Genomic DNA, 23,538 nt, shown 5'->3' with positions numbered 1-23,538 from the left:
GGCTCCGTAAGAAGCATCTCAAGGTTCTGGAGTGGCCTAGCCAGTCTCCAGACCTGAACCCAATAGAAAATATTTGGAGGGAGCTGAAAGTCCGTATTGCCCAGCGACAGCCCCGAAACCTGAAGGATCTGGAGAAGGTATGGAGGAGTGGGCCAAAATCCCTGCTGCAGTGTGTGCAAACCTGGTCAAGACCTACAGGAAACGTATGATCTCTGTAATTGCAAACAAAGGTTTCTGCACCAAATATCAAGTTCTGCTTTTCTGATGTATCAAATACTTATGTCATGCAATAAAATGCAAATGAATTACTTAAAAATCATACAATGTGATTTTCTGGATTACAGACCTCTACATGCTTTGTAAGTAGGAAAACCTGCAAAATCGGCAGTGTATCAAATACTTGTTCTCCCCACTGTATATCCACAGTAAAACCAGTCCTATATCGACATAACCTGAAAGGCCACTCAGCAAGGAAGAAGCCACTGCTCCAAAACCGCCATAAAAAAGCCAGACTACGGTTTGCAACTGCACATGGGGACAAAGATCTTTTTGGAGAAATGTCCTCTGGTCTGGTGAAACAAAAATATAACTGTTTGGCCATAATGACCATCGTTATGTTTGGAGGAAAAATGGGGTGCTTGCAAGCTGAAGAACACCATCCCAACCGTGAAGCACGTGGGTGGCAGCATCATGCTGTGGAGGTGCTGCAGAAGGGACTGGTGCACTTCACAAAATAGATGGCATCATGAGGAAGGAAAATTATGTAGATATATTGAAGCAACATCTCAAGTTAAAGTCTGGAAGTTAAAGCTTGGTCGCAAATGGGTCTTCCAAATGGACAATGACCCCAAGCATACTTCCAAAGTTGTGGCAAAATGGCTTAAGGACAACAAAGTCAAGGTATTGGAGTGGCCATCACAAAGCCCTGACCTCAATCCTATAGAAAAGTTGTGGGCAGAACTGAAAAAGCATGTGTGAGCAAGGAGGCCTACAAACCTGATTCAGTTACACCAGCTCTGTCAGGAGGAATGGGCCAAAATTCACCCAACTTATTGTGGGAAGCTTGTGGAAGGCTAACCAAAACGTTTGACCCAAGTTAAACAATTTAAAGGCAATGCTACCAAATACTAATTGAGTGTATGTAAACTTCTGATCCACTGGGAATGTGATGAATGAAATAAAAGCTGAAATAAATAATTAGCTCTAATATTATTCTGACATTTCACATTCTTAAAATAAAGTGGTGGTCCTAACTGATCTAAGACAGGGCATTTTTACTAGGATTAAATGTCAGGAATTGTGAAAAACTGCGTTTAAATGTATTTGGCTAGGTGTATGTAAACTTCCGACTTCAACTGTAGATATTCAGATATCAGAGCATCACAACAGTTTGCGTTAAGTGTAAGTGATCATGAACCTCTTAAAATGATTGTTTTCTGGTCAAAAACTGGGGGGGCTAAACTGACATATATAATTGTTTTAAGATGGTCATACTATGGATCATTTAGCTATTTGATTTGGAATTGTAGGACCTCTTTAGGTCTAAAATTATATATATATAAAAAATGTTATAGAAACACATTGAATATCACATTCATAATTGGCAAAAAGGACAGTCAAAAAATAAAGCATAAGAAACAAGGTTTTGAAGTGTCTGTCTTAAATCTAGGAGATATAAAAAACTCAGGAAATATTATTGTTACATATATTTAACCCCTTTTTTTGGGTAGGCAAAAAATGACTATCCATTCGGGTTTGTTAACCGGTACCGGTTACCTTCAGACGAGTCCCGTGAAACTTGTTGAGGTCGTAGAGTCATGTTCGTGAGAGTCTCCCCTTTCCATGGAGTGGTTTTAATAGTTTGTAGGTCAAACTCTACAGACGTTTACGTGAGGAAACCGATTTTCAGGATGTCTCATGGTCTGACAAACACCGCTCTAGCTCTGCCACCTTTAACCGCAGATGCGGAAGTGCGACACTGGCGGATGCAGTGGATTGAGACTCATCCAATGCAAAAAATCGGACAGATTTTGATGGGGATTGTTTTGTTATGTAACTTAGACTGACACACCAGTGCGTCAATCGACTCTAGGGGGTTTTCACTTAGTGCTCAAAACATTGATTTGGCCTAAAACTCAGGATTTATTATCAGATGACACCCAATGACCACAAGTAAGTTAAACTCATAAATTAAACTCATAACTTTGTAATGCATGCTGTATGGTATGCACATGCACATTTCCATTGTGGAAATCATTTTGCTATAAATATCACAACTTCTAACGCGGGTGTCTTTGTGGTTCTTATAATGTCAGAGCTTTGTAGTTGCAACTGATCCATTCAAGAGTAGCCTGCAACCATATGTACCAGCAGCAAAGCATCAAAAAGTGGACATATTCAGGAAGGTAGAATGAGCCAACTGAACTTACATTACCACCAAATACTTTACTTACTTGGTAATACTCCCTCTGCATGATCAACTTCTAAAATATAGTCTGTAACTTATGTGGTCCTCTGTAACTCAATTGGTAGAGCATGGCGTTCGTACCGCCAGGGTAGTGGGTTCGATCCCCGGGACCACCCATACGTAAAAATGTATGCGCACATGACTGTAAGTCGATTTGGATAAAAGCGTCTGCTAAATGGCATATTATTTATATTATTATAAAAGTGGTTAATGCTGTGGGGTTCAAAAATGTTCAGGTCACTATTTGTCTTCCACTGGTTTGCTTCTGCTTCACAATATGAATAGAATATTTTTTCCCTGTTTTTATTATTTGTAATGTTTCAGATCCAGAGCCCTGCCGTTCAGAATACACCTGAGAGTGCGTTAAAACTCACTGCAATGAAAATGATGCGGGATGCTGGTTTGACAGCTGTTACTGGTGCTGAAATGATGAAAAAAGGAGTTGAAAAGTTATTTGCATAAGAAACAAGTGCTGTGCTTTTCAAGATAGACCGTTTTCTGTGTGTATGACAAATGTTAAGATTCAATATTCTCTGTTCATAACACCACTGCTCTCAAGTTCATTCATGTCTATAGTTGCCTGATGCTGGGAAAGCTGTTGGCCGAAACAGAAATGTCAGACAAATTAACCAAGTATGTTATCTTGTTTTTCGTGTTACTGTTAAGCCACTTTCCTCACATTATTCATGGTAAAAATATGTCAAATGCTTGTTGTTTTGACAAAACTTGCCTCCTTTGAGTCCATTCAACATGAATAAGTTCGTGTTCATGAAATTGAATTTATTTGTTCGTAACATTGTTTTTGCTTGTGCTGTTTTTTGTTCCTATATATTACGTATCTCCCGAGTGGCGCAGTGGTCTAAGGCACTGCATTGCAGTGCTAGCTGTGCCACTAGAGATCCTGGTTCGAATCCAGGCTCTGTCGTAGCCGGCCGTGACCGGGAGACCCATAGGGCGACGCACAAGTCGTCGAAGGAATGGCCGGCAGGGATGTAGCTCAGTTGGTAGAGCATGGCGTTTGCAATGCCAGGGTTGTGGGTTCGATTCCCACGGGGAGCCAGTATGAAAAATAAAAAAATAATGTATGCACTCACTAACTGTAAGTCGCTCTGGATAAGAGCGTCTGCTAAATGACGTAAATGTAAAACACTGTATTATGTATTGTTATTTATTATGTATATTACTACCAAATAAAAATTATGCTCAAATTTGCCATATTCATTTATTTGTATTTACTCAGATGGTCATATTCTCCCTGATTTGTCTATAATCAGCTAAATCTTTCAAGAAGTGCATTCGGAAAGTATTCAGACCCCTTGACCTTTTCCACATTTTGTTACGCTAAAGCCTTAGTTTAAAATTGATTTTTTTAATCATCATCAATCTACAAACAATACTGCATAATGACAAAGCAAAAACAAGTTTTTTTAAATTTTCACATTTACATAAGTATTCAGACCCTTTACTCAGTACATTGTTGAAGCACCTTTGGCAGCGATTACAGCCTCGAGTCTTCTTGGGTATGACGCTACAAGCTTGGCACACCTGTATTTGGGGAGTTTCTCCCATTCTCCTCTTCAGATCCTCTCAAGCTAAGTTAGGTTGGATGGGGAGCGTCGCTGCACAGCTATTTTCAGGACTCTCCAGAGATGTTTAATCGGGTTCAAGTCCAGGCTCTGGCTGGACCACTCAAAGACATTCAGAGACTTGTCCTGAAGCCACTCCTGCATTGTCTTGGCTGTGTGCTTAGGGTCGTTGTCTTGTTGGAAGGTGAACCTTCGCCCCAATCTGAGGTCCTGAGCACTCTGGAGCAGGTTTTCATCAAGGATCTCTCTGTATTTTGCTCTGTTCACCTTTCCCTTGATCCTGACTAGTCTCCCAGTCCCTGCCGCTGAAAAACATCCCCACAGCATGATGTTGCCACCACCATGCTTCACCGTAGGGATGTTATTGGCCAGGTGATGAGTGGTGCCTGGTTTCCTCCAGACGTGACGCTTGGCATTCAGTTCAATCTTGGTTTCATCCGACCAGAGAATCTTGTTTCTCATGGTCTGAGAGTCCTTTAGGTGCCTTTTGGCAAACTCCAAGTGGGCTGTCAGGAGCCCTTTTACTGAGGAGTGGTTTCCGTCTGGCCACTGAATGGCCTGATTGGTGGAGCGCTGCATAGATGGTTGTCCTTCTGGAAGGTTCTCCCATCTCCACAGAGGAACTCTGGACCTCCCTGACCAAGGCCCTTCTCCCACAATTGCTCAGTTTGGCTGGATGGCCAGCTCTAGGAAGAGCTTTGGTGGTTCCAAACCTCTTCCATTTAAGAATGATGGAGGCCACTGTGTTCTTGGGGACCTTCAATGCTGCAGAAATGTTATGGTACCCTTCCCCAGATCTGTGCCTCGACACAATCCTGTTTCGGAGCTCTACGGACAATTCCTTCAACCTCATGGCTTGGTTTTTGCTCTGGCATGCACTGTCAACTGTGGGACCTAAAATAGACAGGTGTGTGCCTTTCCAAATCATATCCAATCAAATGAATTTATCACAGGTGGACTCCAATCAAGTTGTAGAAACATCTCAAAGATGATCTATGGAAACAGGATGCACCTGAGCTCAATTTCGAGTCTCATAGCAGAGGGTCTGAATACTTATGTAGATAAGGTATTTGTTTTTTATTTTTAATACATTTGCTAACATTTCTAAAAACCTGTTTTTGCTTTGTCATTATGGGGTATTGTGTGTAAATTGATGAGGGAAAAAAAGTATTTAATCAATTTTAGAATAAGGCTGTAACGTAACAAAATGTGGAAAAAGTGAAGGGGTCTGAATACTTTTTGAATGCACTGAGTGTACAAAACATTAGGAACACCTTCCTAATATTGAGTTTCACCCCCTTTTTCTCTCAGAACAGCCTCAATTCGTTGGGGCATAGACTCTACAAGGTGTCGAAAGCGTTCCATAGGGATGCTGGCCCATGTTTACTCCAATGCTTCCCACAGTTGTGTCAAGTTGGCAGGATGTCCTTTGGGTTGTGGACCATTCTTGTTACACACAGGAAACTGTTGAGCATGAAAAACCCAGCAGCGTTGCAGTTCTTGACACACTCAAACCAGTGCGCCTGGCATCTACTACCATACCCCGTTCAAAGGCACTTTCATATTTTGTCTTGCCCATTCACCCTCTGAATGGCACACATACACAATCCATGTCTCATTTGTGTCAAGGCTTAACAATCCTTATTTAACCTATGTCCTCCTGTTTATCTACACTGATTGAAGTGGATTTAACAGGTGACATTAATAAGGGATCATAACTTTACCCTGGATTCACCGGGTCAGTCTACGTCATGGAAAGAGCAGATGTTCCTTATGTTTTGTACACTCAGTATACAATCCATTTAAAGTATCCTCCTTTTTACAGAGTTTGCTACAATTTCAATTTCATCCTCCAGAAAAGGCAGATCTAATATCACAGAAAACAATATGGCTAAACTCCAATTTACTGATACAGAAAAGAATATACAAAAAATTGAAAGAAATGTACAAGGGTATAATATTTATGAAGGACATTGTAAACAAGAATGGTAACCTTATGTCACACAAGCAACTAACAATAGTGTATGGAGGTGTATGGAGGTGTATGGAGGTGTATGGAGGTGTATGGAGGTGTATGGAGGTGTATGGAGGTGTATGGAGGTGTATGGAGGTGTATGGAGGTGTATGGAGGTGTATGGAGGTGTATACTCAATACAAAATTATAACCAACTCGTTGCGGCTCTGCCACAAAATTGGAGGAGACAATTACTTAAAGAAATTAAAGAATGAATCTGTCTGCCACCCATTAAAAATCATAAATGGCTTAAAATGATTTGTATAAATCAAAAATGTATCAGTTTTACTTCAAGTCAAAAGGTTTGACAGCAATACCATTTAAATTCAAGTCAGTTGGGAACAGGTTTTTGATGTCTCAATACCTTGGCATTGGGTCTATGAACTGACATATAAAACAACAAGTGACACTTCAATCCATTATTTTCAATTTAAGCTATTATATAAAATACTTCCTAAAAAAAGAATGCTCAATATATTGGGCATTCAACAGTCAGCCTTGTGCAGACTGCCACAAGGAAACAGAATCAATAGATCATATTTTCTGGTTCTGTCCATTGGTGGCTCGATTTTGGAGTCAGGTCCAGGAATGGTTGTTAAGTCTTAATGTCTGTGTTCTGCTGGACCTGCAACCTGTATTGTTAGGGTATCTGAAAAACCACAATCAGTCAATGGGAAATATCATTATACTCTTAGGTAAAGTATACATTTTTAGGGCAATATCGGTAGAAATGTTACAATTAGGGAAGTTCAGGACCCTCCTAAGACATCATAGTAAAATGAAGGGATGTATTGTAAAATGAAATAGCAAAATAGCATTATACTGGGAAAGATGGGTTAATCTGTAGACATCGGAGGGTTGGAGTTAAGATCAGAATGAATGATGGATTGGCCGCTGTGGGTGACAATCCAGCACATGAAGAAAGAGGAAATTAGGAATATATGTATAATTATTTAACTACAGGTATCATAGATGTGAGCGAAATAGCTGTAAGTAGCGGTAGAAGTATTGTTGTCCGTTAGTTTACTCCAATTAGGGTAGGGATGGTAGGGTAGGGGGGGAAAGTATAGAAAATAACAAATGCAATTGATAAAGTGATGTTAAGAAATGCCTATTGGTTTGACATAATTTACAAAGTGGAGTAAAAAAAAAAAGCTCGATTTGACATTAAAAATCATAATCAATAGGCTGAAAAGTATGAAAGGTAGAGGCCTCAAAGCCTGGGGAGCTCTATTGTTCATCATTTAAGATCTCCAGGCGGAACTGTGATGGCTGAGCCACACGTAGATGATTATCAAAATTGAACTCATCCTCCGTCATATCAGTAGTTGTCATAGTTGGATTATAGATTTGTGAACCATCGTAGAGTCCTCCTGAAATGACAAGTGTGTCGTCTGCTGCTAGGGATCCATCCACTGAAAATGCATTGAGTAGAGTTGTAAGAACTAATGTGACATACACTAAAGTAGCACAAATGTGTCAGCTGAAATTATATATTTATTAATGTATGACACAAGAATAAAATGTGAGACCGTACACTGTACAGTAGGCCTGCATGCACTGTCAATGTTTCTACATCTTAGTGAGAATGACAAAATAAATAGCAATTTGAGATATTGAACAAAGATTTTATGAGAACATGGTATATGAATTCCCTTACCTTCAGCCTCAGAGTTGTTATAGAGAGGTCGATGTGAGTATTGCCTCATCTGGTTCCATCTATTCAACATGTACATAAATATCCCCAAAACAAACACCCCAAGCACAACACTGAAAAGAATGGTCATGCCTTTTTCTGAATTGTCTAGTCCAAAACCTGTTGAATAAACCAGGAAAGATATTAATGACGATTGAAATTCACTTAAATGTTTGTTGCATAATAAATCATAATCTTTAAAGACAGACATATCAACCAGCAGCAGTTACCTTGTGTCACATTATGTGTTGCTGTTGCCATCAACGTCGTGGTATTGGTGGTTTGAGGAAGATTCGTAGTGGATTGTTGTGGTGGTGTATTTGATGTACTGTTTTGGTTTTCAGTGGTCTTGGCTGCTTGGGTGGTTGGTGCAGTGGAGGGGACTATGCCTGGGTCTGTAGTGGCTGCAGATGTAGCCTTATCTGTAGGGGCCAAAGCTGACGGTGTTGACTCTGTGGTTGTGGTTGTGTTTGAGCTCTCAGGCAGTGCTGTTGTGGTTGTTGAGATGTCCTGTACAGCGTTGTGAGTTGTTGTTCCAGTGCTGTTCTGACTTGAGTTATGGTAACTTGTAGTAGAGAGAGCACCGTCGACAGTGACGTTTGAGGAAGTTGACATGGCAGTGGGGTAGGTCTGGTTTGGAGCCATTGTCTCTGTGATTGCAGTAACCAAACTGATATTTGTGGTGGTGGCATTATTTCCTCTCTCAGAAGAGCTTGTCAGAGTTGTAGTTGTAGCCAAGGAAATGGCCAAAAGAAAACTTGCCAGGGGTAGAGAAAGTCTGTGATCCATGGCCATTATGTTTTCTCTTTGGTCCTATAGTGTACAACATAATAAAACATGTATTATAAGGATCCAAATAATAACCCCCAGCTGTGTATAGTGTTGACCAACCATATCTTAAAGTCCCTCAGCCTGTGTGTTCTAATATTGAAACAACACAAGCCTGTACTTTTCCTATTTTTTCACAGTCCCAAAGGATACCATACATATGAGTCACAACCAATGTTCCCAGAATAAAAATAGGCATTGAGCAAATTTCAGGTCTGCTGAGCGCAAACTTGAAGTTGTGAAAATTCTGTGCAACTTCCAGCACGCGTTTACTGTGAACACTGAGGCTGTACCCACTTTAAGTTACAGTTTTAACAGTGGCCAAGTAGGCTACTGTGGCTAATTGATCATAATGTAGGCCTACCAGAGTGGCCTAACATCAAAAACAATGGAGAAAATGTATCCCATAACATTTTAACATGGAAATAGCTGTTCTATAATTTAGCCTACAGTAGCAGTCAATGTGTGGTGTTCAATGTAGACCTACATTTCATAAGACTTTTGAAGAAAAAAAAACATGCAGGGCTTGACACTAACCTGTTTATCCACTTTCAGGAGGTGACTGAAAATGGTGTTGTGTTGTTTGATGCAAGAAACCACTTTACAAAATATAATGCATGATTATTCCCATACCATTATTACAGAGAATCAGGCAAATGTTGCTACCCTCTGCTTATTGGCTACTTAGCTTATTCAAGCCTGTCTCGAAATACAACACTGCCCCTTTAACACATAAAAAAGCTCTTTACCTGACTCACTTTTCAAAGATGTCTAAAAATGTACACAAGTTGTGCTCTTGTAGGAAGCAATCACTCCCCTATTGCTGACTACAAATTATCTATAACTGGGCTAATAACTAACTAGCAAAGGATGGGACGTGGCCACATGCAGCTCTTGCTTTGATCGCAAGAGGCCACTTGTTACATCTACTCACGACCACAGCTGTAAAGACTGTCCAGATCAAAGTAAATGGCATTGATCCATATATGGCAATGGTCTATTTGCATATAGGCCTACTGAAGCTCTGATTGATTATGCCGCACCGGTCTGTGTAGAGTACGGGATGAGTCGTGCGTGTCAATGCCATTTAGCAGACGCTTTTATCCAAAGCGACTTACAGTCATGTGTGCATACATTTTTACGTATGGGTGGTCCCGGGGATCGAACCTACTACCCTGACGTTACAAGCGCCATGCTCTACCAATTGAGCTACAGAGGGCCACAGTCCTCTGCTACTGCGCGCCCACGCACGCACGCAGTTTAGAGGAAACATTGGTCACAACCCATGTTTTGTCATTGTATTCAGATAGGCCTGTTGTGTATAATAGCCTTTGTATTAGCAAATGTTACAGCACATATGTCTTTGACCGAGGTAGGCAGATACGACATAAAAATCGCACCTCTTTCAGCCCACTAAAGAATAAGCGTCATAATCGGTCAATTTGAGAGCCTACAGTATCAAAATAACCTACCATCTAGAAGACGGAGACAGTACAGGTGCATCAAAGCTGGGACCTAGAGACTGAAAAACAGCTTCTATCTCAGACTGTTAAATAGTCACCACTAGCCGGCCTCCGCCCAGTACCTTGCCCTGAACTTAGTCACTGTTACTAGCCGGCTACCACCTACACTGCACCTTAGAGACTGCTGCCCTATGTACATAGTCATTGAACAATGGTCACTTTAATAATGTCTACATACTGTTTTACCCACTTCATATGTATATACTGTATTCTAGTCAAGGCTCATCCTATATAACTACTGCTGTACACACCTTTCCTATTCATATACTGTCCATACACACCATTATATATACAGTATATATATAATATAACATCCGCAAAATACAGTATGCGTCCACGACAATAACATTTGGTTGGAACCGGAACAATACCAATGCACCTGTCTTCTGAAAGTAAGTACAGGGCAAATGAAAACATTAAGTACATTCCGTATTTAATGAACATGCTATTTTTCCATTGTGTTTTTGGCCTTCAGTATACCCTACCATTTTATTTTCACAGTCAACATTCAGAAAATAGTTTTAGCTCACCTTACACAGCCAGCACACATGAGAGTGAAACCAGGAAGGCTTGCTTTCATGGCTCAGTGAAATGTGAAGTGGGCGGTCCTCTTCTGTGTTCACTTCCTTTATTGTCTGCTGGTTGGCAAGGAGACCTGGTCATTAGTCAGAAAAACTCTACATGTAGGTTTACAGTCAGCAAATCAGAACTTTTTGCAGATAAGTTATTATTAAGTTATTATTAAAACCAGTTGTGGGACAGGTAAAAAAGGAAGAAAATGTTTTCTCTACCTTTTTTGGATGTTTGTGTATGGTAGGCTGCACAAACCGGTATCAAATCAAATCAATGTTTATTTGTCACCTGCCGAATACAACAGGTGTAGACCTTACTGTGAAATGCTTACTTACAAGCCCTTAACCAACAATGCAGTTCAAGAAATTGAGTTAAGAAAATATTTACTTAATAAAGTAAAGTAAAAAATTAAATAAAAGTAACACAATAAAATAACAATAACGAAGCTATATACTGGGGGTACAGTCAATGTGCAGGGGTACAGGTTAATCGAGGTCATGTGTACATGTAGGTAGGGGAAAAGTGACTATGCATAGATAATACACAGCAAGTAGCAGCAGTGTAAAAACAAGGGGGGGGTCAATGTAAATAGTCTGGGTGACCATTTCATTAATTGTTCAGCAGTCTTATGGCTTGGGGGTAGAAGCTGTCAAGGAGCCTTTTGGACCTAGACTTGGCGCTCCGGTACCGCTTGCCGTGCGGTAGCAGAGAGAACAGTCTATGACTTGGGTGACTGGAGTCTTTGACAGTTTTTTGGGCCTTCCTCTGACTCTGAGTGGGTCTAGGGTTTCCAGGATGATGGTGTTGATGTGAGTCATGACCATCCTTTCAAAGCACTTCATGGCTACCGACGTGAGTGCTACGGGGCGGTAGTCATTTAGGCAGGTTACCTTAGCTTTCTTGGGCACAGGGACTATGGTGGTCTGCTTGAAACATGTAGGTATTACAGACTCAGTCAGGGAGAGGTTGAAAATGTCAGTGAAGATACTTGCCAGTTGGTCCGCGTGTGCTCTGAGTACACGTCCTGGTAATCCGTCTGGCCCAGTGGCCTTGTGAATGTTGACCTGTTTAAAAGTCTTGCTCACATCGGCTACGTATGTTTACAGCATGTCAACTGTATGCAACCCTGGGTATTTGCCCCAGGAAAAAACGAATTGAAGTAGTATGTTAGTAGCCTACAGTTGTTTGTGGTTAATGAATATGGTCACCTCATGTGATGCATGCAAGATACAGTATAACTGTTGCACTCCAAACCTGTTTAGAAATAAGCATGCATTTGTGTCTAGCTCATTGCCCTAAATCAAGCATGTTTATGAAAACAACTTGACAATGAAAGAATCCCAAAAGAACAATCACAGCAAGCAAACTCGGTATACATTTCAGCACAATCTTTTATCAACTACATATGCTCATATTACAAGTCCATTATTTGTAGTGACAAGTAGGTTAGATGTATATTTTAATTCATGTATTTTTAATTAAACTTATTTGATTTATAATCTTAACACATTGTTGAAAAGTCACAAACCCCCACCTCACAACCCATACGACCCCAAACTGTTCAAACTGTTCACACCCCCCTTGTTGGTGATTTAGTTTTGTTGTTGTTGCAGTTTTAAAGCTAATTTCCTCCAATTATAGACATTTTGCCATGTCATATGTGTGTTGATATGATACTTTAGTGACTCAACAATATCAATGGAGGCCCCTTGGGTGTTGAGGCCCCTGGTCAAGTAATCTGATGATAACAACAAGATTTAGATAGCTGGTTAGCCTAACATACCTACCTAGCTACCATAGGCTAGCTAGTTGATCAACTGGAAATTTCTGACAGGTTTAAATAGCTCTTTAAGGTCTGTCAGTGAGTGACATAAATAGAGGAAAACTGCCCATGCACTAACACATTTTGAAATGCTGCCTTGTGCATTCTCTGCTATTACAACTCTCGACAGCAGTAAATTGAATGCCCAACTGAGTAAAAATAAATTTAAAAAAATGTGTTGGGACCCACGGTCAGTATTGACCCTGTTGAATATGGGGTTAGAAATGCTTGTCCTTTGTTCTTAGAGACATGTCACTCACACACACATTTGCTGATTAGAGACTTCATCTGCATAATTACACACTTGGGCTTCCTTTTCTTAGCAATTAATTTCATTATAATAAAACTAGAATGGAAATGTGAGAGGACAAATCGTTCTCTTGGAGCACTCCAGTAGACAGCGTGTATTTAGCTTGGTGGCAGCATCACATTTTAGTGACCTTCTCCACATCCTTATCCACAATGTTAAGCTGAGAGTCTTTGAATCCAGCGTTGTTTGATCCTTTCTTCAGCTCTGACCCAGCCTTTTCATTTATCTCAGGGTCTGATGCCTGCGGAAGACACACAAAGACCACCCAGGAGCCAGTTAACACACACACAGATAGACACAGACACAGAACATTTCATACAGATGTGGGCCTACAGTATGAGAGAGAGAAAAAAATGAAAGAGAGAGGGTTGAGGTGGTGGGGAGATGCTTTACCTCTGAATCCTTGCCACAGCCAGCGCAGAATAGATCACTTCTCCTTACAAAGAGATCCGAGCGTAGATTCTCCTGCTTGCAGCCACCTGGAAAGACACAACACAGGGAGATGTCTGGCTTAACTAAATGCATACAATATCAATTTGAACCAGCCTAAGTCATTATACCCAGGGCCAGGAGTATTTCCTAAACAAACCTGACCAGGAGTTTGTCCTGTTCAGGTCATGAAGTCAGTAATAATCATATCACGCACTATGCTGTTAGGGTTAGAGCTAAAGGAGGTATCCTCACCTGTGATAGCGCTTACCACCAGGCCCACGATCACAGTCACCAGAGTGCCCAGAAGACAGAAGTACACGTAGGACAAAGAGTACCATGAGTCTGCCAGAGCTGGTCGGTCACTGTAACAACAAGATAAAGAGTCATACCTGAGCAACCTTAGCTCAGCTCCCCTTACACATTAGCCTCGTGAAATCAGATTCCTTTCAGTGAAACAGAATGTGAGCTGGCAAGATCAGGCTGGTTTAACAAGGCTGCTAACCCATAGCTATAAGCACCATAGGACTCTGGTCAAAGGTAGTACACTATATTGGGAATAGGGTGACTGGAGACAGGGGTTATAAAGTGACTGTGAGTAACTCACTCAGGCAGAGGGGTCAGTGTTACTGCGCTGGTCCATGGGGCCAGGGTGGTGTAGTTCAGGTCCTGTGTGCGGTTACAGCCTGCCACACTGATTGGCAGGGGGTTGATCTTATCAGCTGAGGGTGGGTATATCTGCGCTCCAATCCCTACCAACAGGGTAATAACAAGGCCCACAATCAGCCCTGTGAGTCCCCCCTGCAAGGCACAAGGAAGCAGTCTCAGTACAGTCTTACCTATAGAGATACATCACATGTATATGTAATTATTATGTTGTCTAACCTTTAACATTGTGTTGTATTTAACAACCAAAATCTTGATTTGTATGTCAGGATTTTTATAGTGTTTACAGATGTTAATTTCTCTTTGAGTAATGAGTAAATCAGTCTTTGAGTATGAATGATGACATTGATATGAATAAGATTGGGAATACCTACTGTTGAGTTTGCTGTGCGCCAGAACATGCCTAGTAGGTAAAGTCCAAGAAGAGGTCCACTGATCATTCCAAATATGGAGAGTGCTGCCTGAAAAGAGACAACGGTTGGAAACATAAAGTAGAGAGGATGACTCCTAGACAGCAGGTGGTGCTACAGAGCCACATCTGATTATTGTTTTCCTACCTGCAAAATGCTCCCCATCAGTGAAGCTATTGCAGCCATCCCAATGCACAAAACCCCGAAGAAAACACCTGGAATATGTCCAAAGATAATTAAATATCCCATAAACATATGATGATTAGGAATATATTTCCATGTAAAGTAATAACATATAATGTACATACATTTTAAAAAATGTCAAACTGACAAAAATACACACTGTATATTTGTATCACATTATTATTTGAATGAGCCCGCATATCATTTTGTTAGTTTTACACAGGGCTGTGGCAGTCATGACATTTTGTCAGATGGTTATTGTTTTGTGTGAAACTCACTGAGGCCCATGTTGATCCAGGACACCTGTTTCTCTGTCAGGTTTTTGCACGCTGGCCTGATGAAGTCCTCCACAGTGACAGCCACCAGCGCATTGATGCTGGAGGACACAGTACTGAAACAGACGCAATGACAATAGATGAGGAGAAGAGAAAGAATTGTCCTTTGTCTGCTGGGAACTCATGGTTAAACACATTAATTGATAGGTTAGTAGTGGAATACTGCATGTGTTCGGACCCAGAACGGGGTAGGGGATCATGAGGTGGGGTTTTCTTACTATGCCAATACATTTAAATATCCATCCAGACCTTTTCCACCTAGAACATTTGTGTAACCAGACATTCTCTATTTGGGTTCCCCTTGGAGTATACTCACCTTAGTGTACCACTGTATGCTGCAGATACAAACAACCCAGGGACTCCAGGATAGGCTGCCAGAATGTCCATCACCAGGTATGGAAGCAGCTTGTTTACACAAACACACATGTGCACACAGACACACACACACACACCAGTCAGTTTCAACATTTGATAACACTGCCGTAGTCAAATCAAATTAAAATCAAATCACATTTTATTCGTCACATGCTTTGTAGACAACAGGTGTAGACTAACAATGAAATGCTTACTTATGGGTCCTTTTCCAACAACGCAGAGTTGTAGATAAGAAGAATAAAAAAAATAGTGACACAGTGAATAACACGGCTATATATATATATATATAGTAGAAAATAACACGGCTATACAGTGGGGAGAACAAGTATTTGATACACTGCCGATTTTGCAGGTTTTCCTACTTACAAAGCATGTAGAGGTCTGTCATTTTTATCATAGGTACACTTCAACTGTGAGAGACGGAATCTAAAACAAAAATCCAGAAAATCACATTGTATGATTTTTAAGCAATTCATTTGCATTTTATTGCATGACATAAGTATTTGATCACCTACCAACCAGTAAGAATTCCGTCTCTCACAGACCTGTTAGTTTTTCTTTAAGAAGCCCTCCTGTTCTCCACTCATTACCTGTATTAACTGCCCCTGTTTGAACTCGTTACCTGTATAAAAGATACCTGTCCACACACTCAATCAAACAGACTCCAACCTCTCCACAATGGCCAAGACCAGAGAGCTGTGTAAGGACATCAGGGATAAAATTGTAGACCTGCACAAGGCTGGGATGGGCTACAAGACAATAGGCAAGCAGCTTGGTGAGAAGGCAACAACTGTTGGCGCAATTATTAGAAAATGGAAGAAGTTCAAGATGACGGTCAATCACCCTCGGTCTGGGGCTCCATGCAAGATCTCACCTCGTGGGGCATCAATGATCATGAGGAAGGTGAGGGATCAGCCCAGAACTACACGGCAGGACCTGGTCAATGACCTGAAGAGAGCTGGGACCACAGTCTCAAAGAAAACAATTAGTAACACACTACGCCGTCATGGATTAAAATCCTGCAGCGCACGCAAGGTCCCCCTGCTCAAGCCAGCGCATGTCCAGGCCCGTCTGAAGTTTGCCAATGACCATCTGGATGATCCAGAGGAGGAATGGGAGAAGGTCATGTGGTCTGATGAGACAAAAATAGAGCTTTTTGGTCTAAACTCCACTCACCGTGTTTGGATGAAAAAGAATGATGAGTACAACCGCAAGAACACCATCCCAACCGTGAAGCATGGAGGTGGAAACATCATTCTTTGGGGATGCTTTTCTGCAAAGGGGACAGGACGACTGCACCGTATTGAGGGGAGGATGGATGGGGCCATGTATCGCGAGATCTTGGCCAACAACCTCCTTCCCTCAGTAAGAGCATTGAAGATTGACAATGACCCGAAACACACAGCCAGGGCAACTAAGGAGTGGCTCCGTAAGAAGCATCTCAAGGTCCTGGAGTGGCCTAGCCAATCTCCAGACCTGAACCCAATAGAAAATCTTTGGAGGGAGCTGAAAGTCCGTATTGCCCAGCGACAGCCCCGAAACCTGAAGGATCTGGAGAAGGTCTGTATGGAGGAGTGGGCCAAAATCCCTGCTGCAGTGTGTGCAAACCTGGTCAAGACCTACAGGAAACGTATGATCTCTGTAATTGCAAACAAAGGTTTCTGTACCAAATATTATGTTCTGCTTTTCTGATGTATCAAATACTTATGTCATGCAATAAAATGTAAATGAATTACTTAAAAATCATACAATATGATTTTCTGGATTTTTGTTTTAGATTCCGTCTCTCACAGTTGAAGTGTACCTATGATAAAAATTACAGACCTCTACATGCTTTGTAAGTAGGAAAACCTGCAAAATCGGCAGTGTATCAAATACTTGTTATCCCCACTGTAAGTCCATTAGAGTTACCAGCCTCAGAAATTGCAGCCCAAATAAATGCTTCACAGAGTTCAAGTAACAGACACATCTCAACATCAACTGTTCAGAGAAGACTGTGTGACTCAGGCCTTCATGGTCGAATTGCTGAAAAGAAACCACTACTAAAGGACACCAATAAGAAGAAGAGACTTGCTTGGGTCAAGAAACAATGGACATTAGACCGGTGGAAATTTGTCCTTTGGTCTGGTGACCAAATTGGAGATTTTTGGTTCCAACCGCCGTGTCTTTGTGAGATGCGGTGTGGGTGAACGGATGATCTCTGCATGTGTATTTCCCACCGTAAAGCATGGAGGAGGAGGTGTTATAGTGTGGGGGTGCTTTGCTGGTGACACTGTCTGTGATTTATTTAGAATTCAAGGCACACTTAACCAGCATGGCTACCACAGCATTCTGTAGCGATACGCCATCCCATTAAGTTTAGGCTTAGTAGGACTATCTTTTGTTTTTCAACAGGACAATGACCCAACACACCTCCAGGCTGTGTAAGGGCTATTTTAACAAGAAGGAGAGTGATGGAGTGCTGCATCAGATGACCTGGCCTCCACAGATGACCTCCACCCAATTGAGATGGTTTGGTATGAGTCGATCCGCAGAGTGAAGGAAAAGCAGCCAACAAGTGCTCAGCATATTTGGGAACTCCTTTAAGACTGTTGGAAAAGCATTCCAGGTGAAGCTTGTTGAGAGAATGCCAAGAGTGTGCAAAGCTCTCATCAAGGCATAGGGTGGCTATTTGAAGAATCTCAAATATAAAATATATTTTGATTTGTTTAACACTTTTTTTGTTACTACATAATGTTGATGTCTTCACTACTATTCTACAATGTAGAAAATAATAAAAATAAAGAAAAAACCTGGAATGAGTAGGTGTGTCCAAACTTTTGACTGGTACTGTATATATTACAGACTGGGTCAGGGAGAGGCTGAAAATGTCAGTGAAGACACTTTGCAGCTGGTCAGCGCATGCTCCGAGTACGCGTCCTGGTAATCCGTCTGGCCCTGCGGTCTTTTGAATGTTAATCTGTTTAAAGGTCTTACTCACATCGGCTACAGAGATTGTGATCACGCAGTCATCCGGAACAGCTGGTGCTCTCAAGCATGGTTCAGTGTTGTTTGCCTCGAATCGAGCATAGAAGGCATTTAGCTCGTCTGGTATCCTCGTGTCACTGGGCAGCTCGTGGCTATGTTTCCCTTTATAATCCGTGATAGTTTGCAAGCCCTGCCACATCCGACGAGCATCAGAGCTGGTGTAGTAGGATTCGATCTTAGTCCTGTATTGACGCTTTGCCTGTTTGATGGTTCGTCGGAGGGCGTAGCAGGATTTCTTATAAGCGTCCGGGTTAGTGTCCTACTCCTTGAAAGCGGCAGCTCTAGCCTTTAGCTCAGTGTGGATGTTGCCTGTAATCCATGGCTTCTGGTTGGGATATGTATGTACAGTCACTGTGGGGGACGACGTTGTCGATGCACTTATTAATGAAGCCGGTGACTAATATGGTAAACTCCTCAATGCCATCGGATGAATCCCGGAACATATTCCAGTCTGTGCTAGCAAAACAGTTCTGTAGTTTAGCATCCGCTTAATCTGACCACTTCCGAATTAAGCGTCACTGGTACTTCCTTTTTGAGTCTTTGCTTGTAAGCAGGAATCAGGAGGATATAGTTATGGTCAGATTTGCCAAATGGAGGGTGAAGGAGAGCTTTTTTTCCCCTTAGTCACACAGGTGACATGCTGGTAGACATTAGGTAAAATGGATTTCAATTTTCCTGCATTAAAATCACCAGCCACTAGGAGCGCTGCCTCTGGATGAGCATTTTCTTGTTGGTTTATGGCCTTATACAGCTCGTTGAGTGCGGTCTATAGATGTAAACTCTCTACGCAAATAGTATGGTCTACAGTTTATCATTAAGTATTCTAACTCAGGAGAGCAGAACCTCGAGACAGCAATGTATATGCAGTCCATGCCTATAAGAACCACAGCTGTCTTACACTTACTTACCTGATCAACTGCCCCTACATCACCGTTAGTGAATGGATCACAATCTTTGTAAATGGAGTACATGGTGAGGCCGGAGAACACTGCTAAGCTCACAGTCAACCAGAGACCAATTATATTCCCATACAGTGACCTGAGGGTTTTAAAGAAAGCAAAATGGAACAAACACTCATGTTGCTATTCTTCATTCACAGCTTTTCCTGTATGTTAGGATTGTTCTACATTGTGGAAGGTAGGAGTGCAACTTACAGTTTGGCTTGGGTTAGGGTTTTGCAGGAGATGTAACGCTGCACCTGGGACTGGTTGATGGAGTAGATGGACACCCACATTACACTGCCACCAACCACGATCGTCCAGAACGTGTGACGCTTCAAAGGGTCTGGGTCAAAACTGCATTAGAAGGTATTAAAGTGAAAACGCTCAGGAAACTATGAGGAGTCATACTGTGCTGGTAATTCATTTTTATCAGTGTAGCTATTCAATCCCTGCATGACGTTTGTGGACATTATACTTACTCAAACGCGTTGAGCCTGCCTCCCTTGTAGCAGTCGTCCCAGATCGTCCCCAGGCCCCCCTGGATGACAGCCCCCCTGGCGATGACGGCCACAAAGCCTGCTAACATGATCACCATCTGAAACACGTCTGTCCATATCACCGCCTTCAGACCTCCCTGAGAACCACAATACAACATGGAGTCAGGGGAAGGAACCGTAACCTCATGTGCACAAAAGAGGTATGTTCATATGTATGTTCTGTTGTGTTTCCTGGACCCTAGTAATTGCCCATAACTGGGGCACAGAGTTTTCCCTGCATGGTCAAGTCATTGGGTCGAGAAAAACTCCTGGCCTTGGTCATGTGTATTGTCACAGCGGGAAGGTGTTGATTGCTGATTGGGAGTGTGTGAGATGAGCCACTGACCAGGGTACAGTAGAGGATGCACACCCCCCCAGTGGCCACCAGCACTCCCCAGAGGTTCATCCCTGTGACTGAAACACACAGAGGTTCAGCCCTGTGACTGAAACACCCAGAGGTACAGACCCGTTTACATGAATTGTCCAAATAATACTCTTCAACTGTTTCCTTGAGATGAAACTAGATACATATGAATCATGCATGATATTATCACTTAGCCTAACAATATCTGCATATCCTCTTTCGAGCTGCTGATAGCATCAATTCATTAGCAATTAGACAATACCTTAATCATCAGATCACAGACCAATTTAATTAGCTAAAGATGTATAATCAGTCTTGTCCAGAGATTGACCCTCGGTCAATGCACAGATAATAATATTATTGTGGTTTGGATAAGGGACATTACAGAGATACTTTGCATATGACTTACTTTGATTGAGTGCGAGAGCTGGCGCATAGATGACCATACCAGTGTACAGGACCTGAAAGAAACACAGCAATTAGTTGATTGACGTAAACATGCTTGATGCACATTCATAAAGGTGGAATGTTTACCTGAGATGGCCAGATGGCTTCAGAAAAACAGGCAATGGAAAAAAGGAGAAGGGCAATTTTTTGTAGTTAATGTATTATGGAGATTATTGTTTCCACCAAATCCTTAGGGAAGCACTGCCTACCATTTCATCCCATGATGTTAACTGAATATTTACCGTTTGTATGATGTACATGGATGTCCCGATCACCCGAATCAACTTGTTAAAGCGCATCTCCAGATACTGCAGAGAAAATAAACATTTTAGTCAAACCTGGCCTGATTTCATTGGCTTTTTACACTTGTAAATATTCCCAAAATATTTGAGAACATTCCCGTAAGTGTCTCATTAGGTCACTAACCCTCAGAAAACTGAACACATTAATTTTCTTGCAACGCCCATGAAATGTGTCCAGAACATTAATATTGTATATTCTGAGAATATGGTAACCATGTTCTGGGTTTGTTCTGTTTCAAATTAAGGGAATGTTCCTCCTAACTCTGACACCAAAATCTGCTAAAATGGTTCTCAGAAGGTCTTTGTTAACATGGATAGAATGTTCCCCTATCTAATGGAAAACTGGACACTCAAACATTAGGGGAACATTACGGGTAACATTACAAAAATGTTCTCTCTCCCTAGAACTGTTATCTGGGTAATCAGGAAGTGATGATAAAGAAAGATGCATAGATTTGTGGTCCTCTGTAGCTCAATTGGTAGAGCACGGCGCTTGTAACGCCAGGGTACTGGGTTCGATCCCCGGGACCACCCATACGTAAAAAATGTATGCACACATGACTGTAAGTCGCTTTGGATAAAAGCGTCTGCTAAATGGCATATTATTATTATATTATATTATTTGATTTCTCAGTAGTCTGTCTATCTGTCTATCCTGGTTCACACCCACCAAGCTATCCACAACTCTGGACCCAAGTACCACTCTGACCTCATTCTACCCTCCTGCCCCACACGCACCCCTCGCTCCTCCAGGTCCATCTCCCTTCAGCAGCCCCGCAGCAGACTAATAACTCTGGGTGACAGGGCTTTCAGACAGTATTATGGCTGCAGAGTCTCTGTCCTCCTTTAAGGCACAGCTCAAGACTGTGCTGTTCAGAAAAGCTTTCAAGGACCTCAGCTAATTCTGTTCTTGTGTCCTCTGGATCTGACGACACCTGTATATAGCTTTGATTGTTGTCTGTGTTCTATGTTCTGTGTTTTGGATTGTTTTTATTAGTATTATTATTTATTTGCGCCTTTGGTCTGAGAAAAGCGCTTCACAAATTAAATGTATTATTATTATTATTATTATTTGCAGGTCTAAAGCCTCAACATTATTTTCAAGTCATCAATGGTTTCTTTGTCAAAGCAGAGGAAATACTTTTATGGACTCTTATGGCAATTAGTCACATATTTTTACTAGGTAAAGTCCTCAAATATGCTGAATGTAACAGATGTAACAAGAAGACACACCTCCTGGATTAGATTGTTTTCATGGATCAGTGATGAATCATTAGTTAAATTACAACGGATAGACATGTTAGAGCACACCCTCTCATCTTCACCTTTCCCCTGGTGATTCATCTTAATTCCTACACCCAACCTCTTACCCAAGTTCCCCTATTCCTCTTCACTTTATCTCCATCCACCTTGATTGCACTCGCTGTTTGACCAGTACAATAGACCCAGTGGAATAGTCACAAAAGTGCAATGTATTTGACCCAGGTGGGTCTGACAAAGCCTGGTATATCTCCTTACCTCATAGGTGCTGGTGATGCCCAGGCGGTAGAAAAGAGGGACAAAGATCTCGGCGGTGATGGTGGACATGATGGCATAGGAGATGGCAAAGATCCAGTAGCCTGCCCCAAACCGATAGGCTTCGGCTGGCGTTCCGATCACGGTGATGCCAGACATGAAGCTGGCAGTGAGGGACATGGCAACGGGCACCGCTGTCATCTGACGGCCCCCCAGCAGGAACTCACCGCTGCTGGTGTTCTTGCGGCCCCGGATGGCTTGGAATAGGCCGATGCCAACCGCCCCCAGGAGTGTGCCCACAAACACCACATAGTCCCACACAGAGAACGAGGCCACTGGGCCCCCTGTGCCCGTCGTCATGGTTAATGACCCCAGAAGAGATCCCTCAGGCAGAGACCAACACTTATCTCACCTTTACTATCTAACCACTTTCACCCGCTGCGCGACACTTAGATCTTACAGGTTGATTGTTAGGCAATGTTGCTAATATTTCATTTCATTTATTTCCAATGCACACTATTTTTCCTATTTACAATTCGATCAAAATGAATGGTATGTGAATTACAGAATTATTTAACTTTCACAAAGTTGAATTATTATTTTATTTTTATCAAGAATGTCAAAATAAAACACTTTTACTAAAATTGAGGCCAACCTTTTCTCAGTCTTCCAAGAGAACAAAACAATAACAAATACATTCTCAGTCAACTAGATATGCACCTCAGGAATGCAAGTATCAATACAGATTAAGTGTTGAGATTATTGCAGTTATTTGACAACCAAAATGGAAAGAAATATCCTTATACAAACATCCTAGAAACCTAATAACAAATGTCCAATATTCCTATTGTTAAGTCTTCCTTACTTGTTGAGGTTGAACAAAGCTGAAAACTACTAGCAAAGCATCCTCCAGTTTAGCAAGACTTCCTTGTGTGCTCCCTTTGTCATGACAAAAGCACTCTTGGTGTCGGTTACCCATAAATACAACTTCAATTAATCATCACCCAAGGACAAAAGATACAGAATTCACTGCACCGCCTTCCAAGATTGTAAAACGGAATGATCTTTATATCTGACTTCATAAAGTGTGTTTGGCCGCTCTACCATTCAATATAAATATACTGTTGGTATTGTTCTTGTGGTAAAACACCATGCATTGTCAGCCTGACACTGTTGTAACTGTCGAAGT

General features: G+C 41.7%; 2 protein-coding genes across 2 annotated transcripts; both read right to left on the bottom strand.

Moving 5' to 3' along the window:
* Nucleotides 1–5,992: 5,992 nt before the first annotated feature.
* On the bottom strand, nucleotides 5,993–10,701 carry si:ch211-105j21.9 (sialomucin core protein 24-like). Its single transcript, XM_041893104.1, has 4 exons — nucleotides 10,645–10,701; nucleotides 7,994–8,576; nucleotides 7,728–7,883; nucleotides 5,993–7,482 (listed from the first exon to the last, which is right to left on the bottom strand). The coding sequence occupies exons 2-4, from the start codon at nucleotides 8,556–8,558 to the stop codon at nucleotides 7,298–7,300; spliced, it is 906 nt and encodes a 301-aa protein (XP_041749038.1). The 5' UTR covers nucleotides 8,559–8,576; nucleotides 10,645–10,701; the 3' UTR covers nucleotides 5,993–7,297.
* Nucleotides 10,702–12,099: 1,398 nt separating this feature from the next.
* LOC121578718 (sodium-coupled monocarboxylate transporter 1-like) lies at nucleotides 12,100–23,277 on the bottom strand. Its single transcript, XM_041893103.1, has 15 exons — nucleotides 22,353–23,277; nucleotides 20,775–20,840; nucleotides 20,495–20,546; nucleotides 20,068–20,135; nucleotides 19,665–19,819; nucleotides 19,399–19,539; nucleotides 19,153–19,282; nucleotides 15,159–15,247; nucleotides 14,786–14,898; nucleotides 14,472–14,539; nucleotides 14,289–14,375; nucleotides 13,856–14,049; nucleotides 13,504–13,613; nucleotides 13,213–13,298; nucleotides 12,100–13,060 (listed from the first exon to the last, which is right to left on the bottom strand). Exons 1-15 carry the CDS (start codon nucleotides 22,707–22,709, stop codon nucleotides 12,935–12,937), a joined length of 1,842 nt encoding a protein of 613 aa, XP_041749037.1. The 5' UTR covers nucleotides 22,710–23,277; the 3' UTR covers nucleotides 12,100–12,934.
* Nucleotides 23,278–23,538: the final 261 nt, after the last annotated feature.

The sequence above is a fragment of the Coregonus clupeaformis genome, chromosome 12 (genome assembly GCF_020615455.1).
Source record: "Coregonus clupeaformis isolate EN_2021a chromosome 12, ASM2061545v1, whole genome shotgun sequence".
Classification (NCBI taxonomy): Eukaryota; Metazoa; Chordata; class Actinopteri; order Salmoniformes; family Salmonidae; genus Coregonus; species Coregonus clupeaformis.
The sequence above is the reverse complement of the archived record's forward strand: the minus strand, read 5'-3'. Positions and strand labels throughout refer to the sequence as shown.